General features: G+C 44.7%; 1 protein-coding gene across 3 annotated transcripts in view; it reads right to left on the reverse strand.

Moving 5' to 3' along the window:
* Window positions 1-754: 754 nt before the first annotated feature.
* The window catches only part of RC3H1 (ring finger and CCCH-type domains 1), an 86,510-nt gene continuing 72,223 nt past the window's right edge, over window positions 755-15,041 (reverse strand). The window contains exons 18-20 of one of the 3 annotated variants that reach the window (XM_063133823.1): window positions 8,137-8,307; window positions 7,424-7,530; window positions 755-3,287 (exon numbers count right to left, since the gene is read on the reverse strand). In XM_063133823.1, the coding sequence (XP_062989893.1) occupies window positions 3,137-3,287; window positions 7,424-7,530; window positions 8,137-8,307 (429 nt within the window). In that variant the 3' untranslated portion in view covers window positions 755-3,136. Of the gene's footprint in view, window positions 3,291-7,423; window positions 7,531-8,136; window positions 8,308-15,041 lie in introns of all 3 variants that reach the window. The other 2 variants (XM_063133816.1, XM_063133831.1) reach the window with 2 other exon arrangements.

Genomic DNA, 15,041 nt, shown 5'->3' on the forward strand with positions numbered 1-15,041 from the left:
AGGATGTTGGAAAGGTTCAGGCATGCATATGTATTTGACTGTTTTCCTGTTTCCTAATTGTTAGGTGACTTGGCCAGAGTCTAAAGTAGAGAATCTGAAGCTAATGTAAAGACAAAGATGCATGACTTATAGACTATAGAAGGGAGTTGAGAACTACATTGGTTCTTCTACTTAAAAGCCAGTACATTTTACCTAAACATCTCTGAAAAACGTAAAGTCTTTCTTAGTTCCCTATCTGTTCACCTCTGTTGATGAAACTTCACCAAAAAATTAGGGAAAACAGGAAACTAAGCCAAGATCAATGTGGTTTGCAGAGGTTAAACAAAACTATTTGCTTGTGCAAACAGGACATTAACCTAGATAGTACATAGTGCACAAAGTACAGCTCTAGGAAGGTGGCGGGACAAATATTAAGAAGTTTCCTCTAAAAGCTCACGTTCAGAGCATGCAATTTTATAGCAGAAACATTTCAAAAAAGTGTCAAGAATAGCATTTTCCACACATTCTTCCCATTCCTCCATGCATTCAACACATACAGCAAGGAGATTAGCTGTGTGTATAGACTGCTTTTTGCAGTGTCCCGGTACAGCTGAGCCTCTGAATATACAGCATGTATGTACAGAAATGAATCTGCTTGGCAATTTTTGTTTCTCCAGGTTTGACTCTCACTAGAAGGGAACACCTTTAAAAAGAGAGCTACATAATTTATATAATAGGTTGACTAAATTTTCTTTTCTAGACCAATGTGAGACAGTTGTATTCTTGACTAGGCTCTTTATATGAGGGATAATACACCAGGTTCAGTGAAAATGCTTTCTATGTTGGGAAAAATGACAAGAAAAATAATCTTTAAAAGCAAGGTCAGCTTGCTTCTTGCTTGCTTCATTGCTCCCCTCATCAGGGAAGGCAGAAAAGTGTGATGGGCTCACCTCAAGTGAACAATTCCCATAAAGAGAAGAGCATGCATTTCTATCCAGATCTAGCGTGAAAGGAAGAAGAACATTTCTTGTGCTGCAGTTCTGACAGAGTGGCACATGGGTTTAAGAGAAATAGAAGCGATGAGAGTTAAAATGCCTTTCGAGATATATTTTCAGTGCCTCTACCTCCCAGATGCTTTAAAACAGCTGCACTCATGTGAAAATATTCTTAAAACATACCCAATATATATACAGCTATAACTACATATATATGTGTATATATGTGTGCGGACACACACACACACACACACACACATATATATATATATATATTATTTAAATAAAAAATGAATGCTCGATTCCCAAGCCAATATGCATATCAAATTTTTGGCCAGTCAGGTCTGTAGGGCATAATCAAATTCAATGTGAAATAGTATATATAAATGCGGTGCCTTGACTGGGCAAATTAAATAATCACTACTCAAAAGAGTCTTCTGCTTGGACACTCCTACTGGTAGGCAACAGGGGGACTGTATCCCCCCATTTTGTTTTATTTAACAGTTAAGACAGGTTCAAAACAGCTGAAGGGTGTTTTGATCTTAATGGACCTTAAGGGAAGAAAAATAACCTAAAACAAGATTAATAAACTTTTGCTTTTACCCAACCAAAGCAATGCTTTAACTTATTACATAGCCAGTGCTTTCTGAGATTTAGTAGTCTAATTCATACGGAGAATCAGGCCTAAGAGATGCAAGCAAGCTTTTGTAAAGATGTCGACTCAGAGCATCTCGGCCCATGTATAGGTACGAGGGAGAGATGAGGAAGGAAGTCAAAACATGCACAGCATGAGTAGATCTCTACGTGCAACAGTGGCATTTTAAGGACAGTCATAAACAAAATGGCACCTGTAGAAACAATAAGGTTTTCCATCTCATGTAGGTTCTGATGAGTTTTGCTTTTGAGACAGAATTGCTGAAAGTAAAATTGAGGAGTTTTATTTTCTTGGAAGCCAGTCTCTCTACTATTCAGAGGAAGCTGTGACTTTCAAAGATTAGACACAGCAGTGAGGGCAACACCAGCCCATCCATTCCCCCAAGAGAGGTCAATGATATCCAAAGCAGCTTTAGATGCAATAAAGATGCAGAGAGAACAGGAAGTAAAAGGTGCCTGTACTTCCTGTCTCCACACTTTTCTATCAGAGCTAAAACAGAGCAGATGCCAAATCTCTCCTTCCACTGAATATCATAGAATATCATGCAAATCACAGCAGGGTACAAAAGATAATTCAGAAGCAGGGAGGCCTGCACATTCCATCCTAACCCCCACATCTTGGTCACATCAGAAGCCACTCTACACCTATTTCTAGGTATTGTTTTAAATCTGCATCTCTTTGCAGATGGAACACACCTGTTGCCTATCAAGAGTACCAGGATCAATCAATATTAGCCAATTTATAATGAATAAAGAGCCAGGCAACTCCACTCTTTTCAGAAATGGAAAAACCAATCCCTGAGGTCTTCTGCATCCTATGAAGTTCGTTATTGTTGAGGTGATGATAAATGCTTCACAACCTAAAGTTTAACAGCTATCATGGTTAGGAAAATATGATGGCTAATGACAAGGAACTAGCATCTACAAAGACAGTTACTTTCAGAAACTCTGCTACACATTTTCTGACCAGGCAATTTAGAGCTTCCTCCTCCATCTCACATTCCCTATTTTCCTTTCAAACTCACATAATGCAGTGATGAGTGAGCTTGTTTTGAAGGGAGGAGGAAAGAGGCCAAGAAGGATTTATACACTGGGTATGTAATAATACCAAAATAAAAGAGAAAACTACCTCATTTAAGATCATACAATTAATCAAATAGAGAGAGAGTGTGGATTATATATATATATACATATACATATACATATATATATAATCTGTTTCTTTTAAAGCCCTGGCATTCAAGGCATCCGAAGTTATTAAAATAAAGTTCATTCACAGAACAAAAACAAATTTAATCTGAGTTGCTTGCAGATACTGCTAATTTTCATTTTTTTTAATTAAAAAATGTGTTAATATGAACTATGTGCAGGGCTTGTTTCTAGTAGTGGTGTTGTGCACATTGTCTCAGGACCTGCTGCTGTTTCAGTTCTTGCTCCGTGTCTCCCATTATCCCAAGGTGGAGCGGGGAGGTGATCCCCAACACACGTGGAGAGACACTCTTGTTCCTTCAGGGAGCAGTGGTGGGCGTTGCTCCTGCTCTCTGGGTATCCTGTTCACCTCCACCTCCTTCAGTATCCTCCGACAAGCTCAGAGCTGCAGTTTTGTTCGAGAGAAGGCCAATGTTTTCTTGGGTTGTGGCTGATCCATTTGGAACATCACTGCTGAAGAATGAAAGCCGAAAAGGAAAAAGAAGAAAGAGAAATTGAATAATGTTGGAAAGGACAACATTGAGAAAAACCATGAATATGACTATGTCTATGTCAGGCAACCTTTTGTCAGGGATAGTAATGGCACTGCTATCGTGTCTTGTAGTTTTAGCTAAGATTTAATTAGAAGGCATTGGGCCTTAGGCCTCTGGAATGTCAGAATCTGTGTGAATTGATCTCTGTCAGCATTCTCAGAGCAGGCATGGGCGAGTTGCCTTGGCCTTGGCAGAGAAGCTATCTGTGAGAACTTGGTAGAGGAAGGGTGGGGTGGGGGGTGCAAAAGGGTTGCCCAGATTGAGCTGTCATCTTGGTGGGCTAAACACTGCCGCCCTGTTTGGACAGGGGCATTGCTAAAAGGCCAACAAACCCTGCCTGTCAATTGGTCTGGAAGATGCCTACAACTCCCTTTTTAAGCTGGTGCAGAGGCGAGGAGCCTTTCCTAGGAACATCTGCTCTGCATTCCCGGAAACCCTCCCTGTTTGGATCCATCATTGTCTGAGACTCTGGGGGGCACTCTACATACGCTCCCTTCTAAGTGGAACTTTGGATTACTAAGAACTTGCCATGAAAAGTACTACGAGGCTTTTCATAGACATGGACTCTCGTTTGCTGTGGATTCGTGTCTTTGTTGTCAGCTCAGTGCACTGTCAGTCTGGACTTGATCATGGATTGTGGGACCTCCTTTCCTCTGCCTGGATTCGAGCAGTGAGGAGTTGGCCATGCAAAAGCAGTGCCATGGAACTCCTTGTGTCTGACGGTTCCCTTTTCCCCATGATCTTGTTTAGGCCTTGCCCATGTTGCCTGGAGTTACCAAGTATGATCCAAAGTTGGACTAGCTCTATTTGGCTGGTTTATAAGGCCTTTCAAGGATTTGCTACTTTGATTCCCTGAGGGATCACGTCAGGAATAATCCCCCTCCCTTTTCTGGTTTTGGAATTGATCTTCCCTTGAATTCAGAACAGTGGAGAAGGCAATGGGGAAACCATGTTGATGGGAATCTTGTCATGGTAGCAGTGATGAGCTTTTGATTGTTCTGGAATTTCTTAGAGTCTATAGCTCCTGACCATCAGCTATATGATTTCTGAAGTGTGTAACCATTAAGCTTTGCTGAGGGATTTCCTGCAATAAAGAAGTCTCACTGGTTTGGGTGTCCCATGCATTTACCAGAACGTGTGCTTGCCTGAGGGAAGCCACATACAGGCAAACACACAAGCCACATACACAAGCACCCATCATGCATGCATACACACACATATACATCCTTCCAATCTCCTTCTCATGATACTCACACGAAGACCACACAGTTTTTCAGGAAACCTCCAAAGTTCTTTTTCTCTACATCTTTTTCTCACACACATGGAGCCCCATTCATTCAGACATACAAGCACACAACCTTTCCTCACCCCCAGCCATCCCTGGCTTCCTGCTTCTTTCTCATCCCCCCTCTCCACTGGTTTCCCTGTCCCCTCAGCTGGCAGACTGATGCCCTTCCTAGCCCCTGCCCCCTGCTCTCCTGAGACCTACCCCCGCAAAAACAAACAGAAGTCTGTTTCCCCCCACTTCTTTTTCTTGGTGGCTGCGTGGCAGAGGAAAGCATTTGCCTGCAGCCGCCTGCCATCTTTATTTCCAAAAAATGCCTCTGAGCCCCACTGTGTGGGGTCCAGAAACATTCACTGGAAATGGAGATGACAGCAGTGGGAGGCTAACATTTTGTTTTGAGGTGATCCCAGCTGCCCACAACAAAATGTGCTAATTTTGTTTAAAACAAATAGTGGGAAGGGTAGGGCTCATTGCTGGGCGCCAAGGAAGCTCTCCAGAGGTATACTGGTGGTCCGCGAGCCCAATCCTGGCGATGGTGTTCCAGATGGCCCCTGACAATAAGAATTCATGAACACATTATTGTGCATGACAGATAATCAATACAGGCTGGGGCCATATCAAATACCCTAAATACAAGTTGGTTGAAGACAGACACGCATCCTGAAGTGCCGTGGAATTGGTTTCAACTCACATTTGCTACATTCTGAGATATTTGTTCCCAGGGCAAAAAGGTTTATGTCAAAGTCACTTCTCTCATACTTTAAATGCATTTCTGTCTTCGCCCACAATATAGTAGTAACAACAAAACACATAAAAAGAAGAGAATATAGTTTCCAAATGTCACTTGTATTGTGAGAGTGTGCCCATATTTATTTCCACTTCCTTGACTGGACCTTCTCACACCCATCTGGGGAGCAGTATCCCAAGAATGCAACCACTTGCCCCAAGCCCACTATAGACAGAGGCAATAAATGGGCAAAGGTAATATAGATTTTAATGTTATTTTCATCACTGTCCATTATGTAATGTTTTGTTTTCACGTTGGAATAATCTGACAAGCTATATGAGACGTTAGTCGAAAAGCAAGAGATCAGCCTGCTCAGAGGCTCAGTGAGGGCTCCTGGCCAGGCAGAGTGGCGCCACTGCAGCTTCTCATTGGCTCTGTGACTGCAGGCTGAATCACTGGTGCCACTAGTGGGGGGTGGGGGTGGGGACTCGAGGCATGCAACTTGCCAGATTTCCCCCCCCAAAAAGGGTAAGTCTAGAAGTAATTCTTCTGGGGAGCGGTTGATGTAAAAATGATTAGTTATGGCACTGAGAACATCTTCCCCTGGGAACTCAGTCTTTGTCGGAGGGGTACGGAGCATTGGAACTGGTCGGGCACAGTGGAAAACCATCTATTTAGTTGATAGGCAACTGCTTTGTTTTGTTAGACTAATTACGCTTAGAGGAACGCTCCTAACATTCACACTCCCTTCAGGTGTGGAGAGGTGTCTATTTACTGCATAAAGGTTTTATGGATTGCACAGCAGATCTTGGCAGGAGGGCTAAGAATCACAACAGCCATAAGAAAACAAACAGCACTGTAATGACAGACACCAATTTTGCAAGAAACTCTGAGATTCATATAGGAATAAAAAGTTGCTATGCTGGAAGCTGATAGAGCCAAAAGAAAAATAGATCCTGCCAAAGATAAGCACTTTTTAAGTCCCATTCATTTCAGCGCAACAGTCAAACGAGGCCTCTAACCTTTCTTATTGAAAATTGTTAACAAACAAATAACAATCTGCATTCCATGCTCTCTGTAAAACAATAAAATATACAGTGAAGATTAAGGAAAGGCACAGATAAGTGCACAGAAAAGAATCCACTTTCAGCCTCATTAAGGCACAGTTTGGCACGGCTGTTCAATGGAGTTTGGTGATATATAACAGACCAACTAAACTAACAGGTGTAGACCACTTTTGTCTAGTGAAAGGTAGACTTTATCTGCCATACTTTTAAAGTAACTGCCATATAAATACAAGCAGAAACATTGCTTATGCAATTGTCAACCACACAGGTACCTAGTTGTCAATGCACTCTGCAATTTAAACAATATATTATTTATACTACTAAATTTCTTTATATTACTAACCATGTTAAATTAGCCAAACTATGAGATCGGTTACTTTTTTTTGTCCAACTTAATTTAGCTAGTAATCACTAAGAAAATATAATGTATTTCATAGTATTTACCACTCAGAATACTATTGCATCCAGTAAGTATATAGAACAGTCCTGCACAACTTGTGACCCAACAAGTCAAAGGTAACCTATTAAGCCATGTGCTCTGACTCAATAGAGGGTTCAATAAGAACTTTTTTTGCTGCCTCCCTACAACTGAAAAAACAGGAGGTATTTCAAGCATCTGGCACAATACGTGGCAGATAAGCTGAATTTTGACTTGATGGGTTGTACTGGCCTGATTTAGAATCTTTATGAGACTGAAGTAGTCTCCAAACAACTACATTTCCAAGGTGCTACAGCCAATGTCATTTTAAGATGCTTATGATGGTCAAATGGTACCATATTCATACTGTATGTAGACTAATTTAATGTGTTTGGAAAGAACAACCACCCCTGCAAAAAGTATGCTGTGGATATTAATGAAGTGCTATTTTTTGAGCTTTGCATACTTTCAACCACATCTACAAAATGAAAAATATTGTGCCTAACATATAATATCTTAATCTGATTCAAGTGTATCAACAACAATGTTTTGTTACCTGAATGTCAATGCAAGGTCCTCAGCTGGTATCTTGCTTTGCTGTCCATTTTCTGTCTGCTTACTGGCACTGACTTTGCTTTTTACATCTAGTGAGGATTGGCTCTCCTTGGGAACAGGAAAAAAAAAAGACAATTCACTATGTCAACATTTTCTGCTAACTTGTTCCACAAGTGAGGAAAAAGACAACTGTAGAACACCAGACCAAGTTATACAGAACATCTCACACAAAAGCCGCAAGGCAAGAGAACATAAGCCTAGCTGTATCTCTCCCACCTATTTGATAAGGATACAAACCAAGCAGCGAAGGCTGAGGAAGTCTATTACCAAAGGCTGGGAAACCTCTGCCTTTGAAATGCCGTTTAATGGGTTTTGTGCAGTTTGCAACACAGCTTGTATCTGTTGCTTAAGGAGCTGAATGATTTGCTGTCAATGGAAGTGCTTGCAAACACTCAACTGTAAAGCTCTTTTATGTATGGCAGCTCACAAAATCACCTAAAAAGCAAAATCCCACAGCTACCAAAGTCAGAATATTTAAAATAAAGCACTCTAGCCTCAGAAACAGTAAGACTGGCTAACACTGGCAGCAGCCATTCAGCACGGCACTTCCCTACAACATATGAAGCAGCACTGCAACTCACCAAACAGCGACAGCACCAGCAGAAGCACCAGCTCTGTCCTCCATCTCCTCTGCCCACCCTACAAAACACTCACCATGCTCAGTTCCCGGGTTCTCTTCCCGATTTCCCTCTCCACCTGGTGCAGCTCCATACTCAGCTGTTCACTTGAGATCATTCCAGGCCACTTAGGAGGTGGCGGTGGGGGCTGTGGTTGGCCTGCCAAGGAGGTCGCCTCCCTCTGCAACAGCAGCCTGTTACTAACAGCCTAAATGCACAAAGCCAAGCACATACACAACTGAGCACGCAAAATACACCATGCAGACATGGGAATCAGGCCAAAACTCAGGAGTATTGCTTGGTTCCCTAAGCCCAACCTTCTTTTCTTTTATATGAAATATACAAATTGGCCATTATTCCCAAGAACGTTTTATATGCAGATGAAGGCTATCTTAAAACAGAAATATAGTTACGAACACGCAGAGTTCCCCAACCTCCCCAAAAGTTTTGTGAAAATGTTTAATCTTGCATTTCTACTTGTCGCATATGAAGTGATATTAGGAAATATATTCTAAGCTCACTGTGTGATAAAAGCAAATTGCACTGACGCAAGAAATGTCTTGGTGGATCACATCAAAAGCTCAGAGTCCAGCATTTTAGTTTTACTAGCAGTGAGTTGCCTCTGGAAAGCCCACAATTAGGGCAAGGTGGTAAAATATCTTCCTATTATTTCCCAGCAACTGGTACTCCAAGGTATACTCTGAATATGGCCCTCCATTTAGCTATCATAGAATCATAGAATAGTAGAGTTGGAAGGGGCCTAAAAGGCCATCGAGTCCAACCCCCTGCTCAATGCAAGAATCCACCTTAAAGCATCCTTGAATGATGGTTGTCCAGCTGCCTCTTAAATGCCTCTAGTGTGGGAGAGACCACCACCTCCCTAGGTAACTGGTTCCATTGTTGTACAGCTATAACAGTCAGGAAGTTTTTCCTGATGTCCAGCTGGAATCTGGCTTCCTGTAGCTTGAGCCCGTTATTCCGTGTCCTGCACTCTGGGAGGATCAAGAAGAGATCCTGGCCCTCCTCTGTGTGACAACCTTTTAAGTATTTGAAGAGTGCTATCATGTCTCCCCTCCATCTTCTCTTCTCCAGGCTAAACATGGCTACAAGCCACAGATAGACCAATTCTCTTTGAGCCTATCCAAGCTAGTGGCCATCACTATAACTTGTGGCAGTGAACTCTGTAAATTAAATTACATACTATTGGAAGTAGCATGCTCTTTCACTACCCACCCTGGATATACTGCCTAACAATTGTATTGTACAACTGAAAGAAAACCATGGTTGTGTGTAGATGGCTGAAAGGCAGCCATAATCCAAGACTGTCTCCGAGACTGTCTAAAATCAAGTTTTTTAGATATTGGTGCTGAGCCGAAGCTGGATTAATTAACCAAGATCTGACCTGTAGGGCCCATCCTGTAGAACATCTTAAAAGTATCCAGAAGATTTTTGAAATTAAGGATCTTATTATATATCTAATTACATCAATGAGGATTTGTTTGAACAGTTTCATTTTCAAGGTCCTGTTCTTACCGAACTTTTGAGATTTAAAAATTTAGAAATGTCTACATCCCAAAGACAGCTATCGGTTTTAACTTGTTCAGCATCTAGCACAATGTTAGGTGTCCAGTCAATAACGATAATAATAATGGAGAGTAACAATCAGGTGGGTATTTTCAAACCATCCAATACTCCTCCATTACAGCATCAGCAAAGGCGGGCATGCAATAATTAAGCATAAATTTGTTTCTTGTTCTTGAACTGAAAAATATGTTTCTTCCTGTGGCGATAATCTCTGCTCAGAGAAACTACCAGATTCGTGAATCCCATCCATGTCAGGTGAGCCAGGCCTTCCTAGAACAAAGACTAAAAGGGACTGCCGCTTGGAAACACCTGGACTGAAATAGCTGTAGGCTTTCCAATAATCTGCCACAATGCCCCCCTGGCTTATTTCGTGAGGATGTTGCTGTTTTAGGAGGTGCACGTGCTATAGTATCACCACTGTCTATTGCTTCTGGAAGCAATGCACATTCTCATACTACCGTATTTCTTCCATTCTAAGACACACTTTTCCGCCCATATAAACATCTCTAAAAACGGGGTGCGTCTTAGAATCGCGGGTGCGTTTATTATTTCTTAGAATCAAAGCTTATTTTCTGCCGGTGGTGTAAGGGAAGGGTAGGGGTTAACTGGGATCTGGGACTGAATTAATTTTAATTGTATTTTATGGTTTCATCGGAAGATAAGAATGTCAGGCCAGCTGTCTGGGGGAGAAGAGACCGGAGCCAGACCGGCCATATCGGTCACTGGCCTTGAGTGATTAAGCATCCCGGTCGAAAGGTGTGAAGACACTCCAAGAAACAAAGCTGGAGGGAGGGGGGAAAGGAGTGAAAAGAAATGTATAAAAATCCCCCTGTGAAAACAACAGGGTGGTTGTCGGCTGGGAGCAGTCCGGGGGTGACGTAAGAAATTATTAGAGTTAGTTTTATATTGCCTGTACTGGGTTCTTATATATGCGTGCTTTTTATTGAACTTTTACTTTGCCTGTCCCATGTAATCCTACCCTTTTCCTAAATAAAAGGTCTTAAACCTCACGTTGTGGGCTGAGAGTGTCTATGCCTGGGGATCCGTGCTAAATCCAGTAAGAAAACAGCTGGGTGCTGGGCGCTCTTCCTTTACATGGTGGGCAGTGCTGGGATTCGACACGGATCCGGAAGGGCGAGACGCTGGTAGGAGAAAAAGGGATAGAGACGAGGCATAGGTATGAACCCAGTGACGGGCAATATTGAGAGACAGCCAACAATGTCTCAGAACCAGGGAGCAGCTGCTCCAGGTGTGGAGTTGTTGGGGGTGAGTCCCCGAGAAGGGGCGGAAAGGGACCCCATTGCAGCCACAATTGAATGGGTGGTGGAAGGGACGCCTGGCTCCGTGGAGAGAGCCCGGAGGCGGCACGTCTCGCAGCTCTGGACGCCTGGTGAAGGGCAAGGGGAAGCATGGCACGACGTCCGGCCAAGGGTCCCATACCGTCAGGAGCTGGAGGGCGGAAACGGCCCCGGTGTTGAAGTGGAGGAAGAGGGCAGAGAAGCGAAAATTCACCAAATGTATACTGAGTGCCTGGAGCTGATGACACATCATTTGCGGCTGGCCAAGCTGAAGGAGGAAAGAGATGGGGGCCGCGAGCAACTGCCGACAGGACCGTCGAGGCCCCGATTCAACAGGCAAGCTTTCCCAACGTTCCAGGAGGGAGACGATGTGGGGGCTTTTCTGGCGGTCTTCGAAGATACCTGTGACGAGTTGGGGGTTCCAGCCACCCAAAAAATGAATTTGCTACGACTCTGAGGGAGTTGATGGCTACGCTCCCCTGAGAGCTGCAGCTAGATTATGAGCATTTCAAGACGGTGGTGAAGGCGCAATATGCCCTGTCGGCAGAGCACTGCCGCCAAAAGTTCAGGCAACTGACTAGAAATCCAGGGGTGACATTTGCGGCGTTTACCACACGCATGTTGACAGCGATGGAAGCCTGGCTGGAGGCGGAGGGAGCCCATGACCTTAAGGCGGTCAAGGACTTGATGGCCAGGGAACAACTCTATCGGCAGTTCCCCGAAAAGTATGACGCCTGGATGGGAGAGAAAAACCCCAAAACTCTGATGGCTGCTGCAGAGATGGCGGACCGGCTGCATGCTTTTGAGCGGAAGGGCTTTGGAGGGAGCCGAGTGGTGGAGAAAGGGCCGGAAAGGCGTCCGGGAGGAGCGTCGGCGGAGAAGAAGGCAGTCTGGCCCGGGAAAGATCGGATGGAGAAGGTGAGCGCCCATCCAGCGGCAAGTGGGGGGTGCTTCTATTGTAAGGAGGCCGGTCATCTGAAGAGGGAATGTCCGAAGCTGGCAGCAAAGCAGGCGGGGACGAGCGGCGCTCCGGCACCTCGAGCGTTGGTGCGGGCGGCGGCTGCTCCACCACCACCAGCATCACCGATGTCGAATTGGAGCGACGACAGTGAGGGAGAAACCTCTGATTTGGAGTGGGAGTATATAAGCGCTGGGCCGACGGGAGCGCCGAAGGAGACCGCAGGTTCAGGGAAGCAACAGCAAACGTCGGCTGTAACCATGCGCCTGGTGACCCCCGCACAGCTCCAGTGGAGTCGGAAGAAATTCTGTGAGTGTGCTGTAGTCAATGGGAGAAAGGTGCGGGCTCAGAGGGACTCCGGCGCAGACTTAAGCAGTATATTTATGGGCCTTCTTAAGCCGGGACAGAGACTGCAGGGTCGGACTGTGACAGTCACTCCCTTTGAGGCCCCACTAGCCCATGTAAATATTGAATACCGGGGGTGGAAAGGAGAGCTGACCATCCTTACACACATGGAGGGCCCAGCTTTTCTATTGGGGAATGATTTGTGTTTCAAAGCCACCCAGCTACAAGTAGTTACTCGGGGGGAAAGCCGCAAGGCGGAGGGAGAGGCCGGAGGAGGAAAAAGAGGAAGCCCCGCACAGAGGGCAAAAGGAGGCCGGAGGGGAAGAAGGAAGCCCCGTATGGGAAAGACTGGATACCCCTGAGTTCCACCAAGATCTACAGCAAGACCCCACTCTACAAGGGTGCCGGGATGCGGCTGGGGGGGCGGCTGAAGGAAGGGGGAAGACGGGGGTGGCTGTGTTTGTATGGGAAAGGGGCTTACTGTATCGGTTGTTTGTGCCCAAAGGTGAGGGAGGGGTGGAAAGGAAACAGCTGGTGGTGCCCCAATCGTTGCATGCGAAGGTGTTAGAGGCAGCCCATGAGTTGATGTGGGGGGGGGGGGCACTTGGGTATTCGGCGGACCTTAGAGCGTGTAAGCCGGGATTTCTACTGGCCGGGGGTGGCAAGGGAGGTGCAGGAGTTTTGCTCCACCTGTGAAACCTGCCAGCGGGTAGAATTTCCCAGGGACCATCCTAAGGCCCCTCTTCGTCCCTCTCCCATTACTGAAACTCCGTTTGAGAAAATGGGGGTGGATATATTGGGGCCGTTTAGCCCAGCGACCCGATCGGGAAAGAAGTACATCTTAACCCTAGTGGATTATGCTACCCGATTTGCGGAAGCCGTGCCCCTCTCAACAATTTCTGCCCCACAATTGGCGAAAGCTATGATGACCATCTTCACGCGCTTGGGGGTTCCCCGAGTTTTAGTACATGATTTAGGAGGAGGTTTTATGTCCCAGCTTCTGAAAGAATTGTGGAAGTTGGCAGGAGTTCAGCAGTGCACAACCGCAGCATACCATCATGAAGGTAATGGGCTAGTGGAACGGTTTAACCAATCTCTAGGGAAAATGCTGAAAGCATATACGGTTAAGCACGCTTCGGATTGGGACCAAGCCTTGCCCTATCTCCTGTTTGCAGCACGCGATGCGAAGAGCGATAGTTTGGGGTTTTCAGTGAATGAATTGGTGTTTGGGCGAGTGATTAGGGGCCCTCTGAAGCTACTGAGAGAGGGGTGGGAAGGACGGACCAGTCCCACCCCTGTTTCGGTAGTAGCGTATATGCAGGATTTGCAAAACCTGTTGAGAGAGGTGGGAGAGGCTGCGCAAGAGAACTTAGCTCAAGCCCAACGAGTTCAGAAAGGGTGGTACGACTGAAAGGCAAGGCAGCGCGTGTTCCAGGAGGGGGACAAAGTGTTAGTGTTGAAACCTTTGAAGCTGGAAAAGCTAGCTGGGAGGTGGGAAGGCCCTCTAGTGGTGGAAAAGAAATTGAACGAAGTTAACTATTTGTTGAAAGATTCGAAAGCCCATCATCGCTCAAAAGTTTATCATGTGAACATGATGAAACCGTTCCAGGAGAGGGCGGTCCAGGTGTGTCAGGTCGAAGAGGGGGTTCACTTAGAGGGGGAGGCTGGGATCGATGTGCTAGCAAGTTATTGGTGAAGGGAAGGGCTGTCTGAGATTCAGATACCCGAAGAACTGTCCTCCAGACAGCAAGAGCAACTTAAACGATGCCTGGGGGAGTTTGAAAGTTTATTTTCAGGACTGCCAGGGCGAACTACGCTGACTAAGCACTCCATTTCCACCGGGAACCATTCACCCATTCAGTCTTCCCCCCCATAGGCTGAATGGCAAACAGCTAGAAGTAGTGAACAGGGAGATTGAAGAAATGTTGGCTATGGGAGTTATAAAAAAGAGCCAGAGCCCCTGGTCCTTCCCCCTGGTGCTCGTGTGAAGACACTCCAAGAATCAAAGCTGGAGGGAGGGGGGAAAGGAGTGAAAAGAAATGTATAAAAATCCCAGTGAAAACAACAGGGTGGTTGTCGGCTGGGAGCAGTCTGGGGGTGACGTAAGAAATTATTAGAGTTAGTTTTATATTGCCTGTACTGGGTTCTTATATATGCATGCTTTTTATTGAACTTTTACTTTGCCTGTCCCATGTAATCCTACCCTTTTCCTAAATAAAAGGTCTTAAACCTCACGTTGTGGGCTGAGAGTGTCTATGCCTGGGGATCCGTGCTAAATCCAGTAAGAAAACAGCTGGGTGCTGGGCGCTCTTCCTTTACAGGTGGTACTGAAATTAGTGTGCTACTGACAATCGATGGCGTCTTAGAATCGGAGAAATACGGTAGTTTCGCCATTAAGACTTCCAGTATGACTTTTTGATATGAATTATATTTATTATATAAAATTATATGAATTATATAAAACCATAATTTGGCTTTGTACTATTTTGGAAGGAAATGTCAATCAAGATAAAAGTAAATTATTATTATTATTATTATTATTATTATTATTATTATTATTTATATAGCACCATCAATGTACATAATGTACATTGCACAATGTACATAAATAATAAACAATAATACCGGATGTTACTACCTAATAATCCAACGCTTTGTAGATCAGATAAATAAGGAAATAAAACCTACCTAACTACATCAGTATCAGAACTAAAGTGCAGGAATGTGTGTGAAGGGTGGGGGGGTGGAACATGTGTA

This window comes from Elgaria multicarinata, chromosome 1, assembly GCF_023053635.1.
Source record: "Elgaria multicarinata webbii isolate HBS135686 ecotype San Diego chromosome 1, rElgMul1.1.pri, whole genome shotgun sequence".
Taxonomy (NCBI): Eukaryota; Metazoa; Chordata; class Lepidosauria; order Squamata; family Anguidae; genus Elgaria; species Elgaria multicarinata.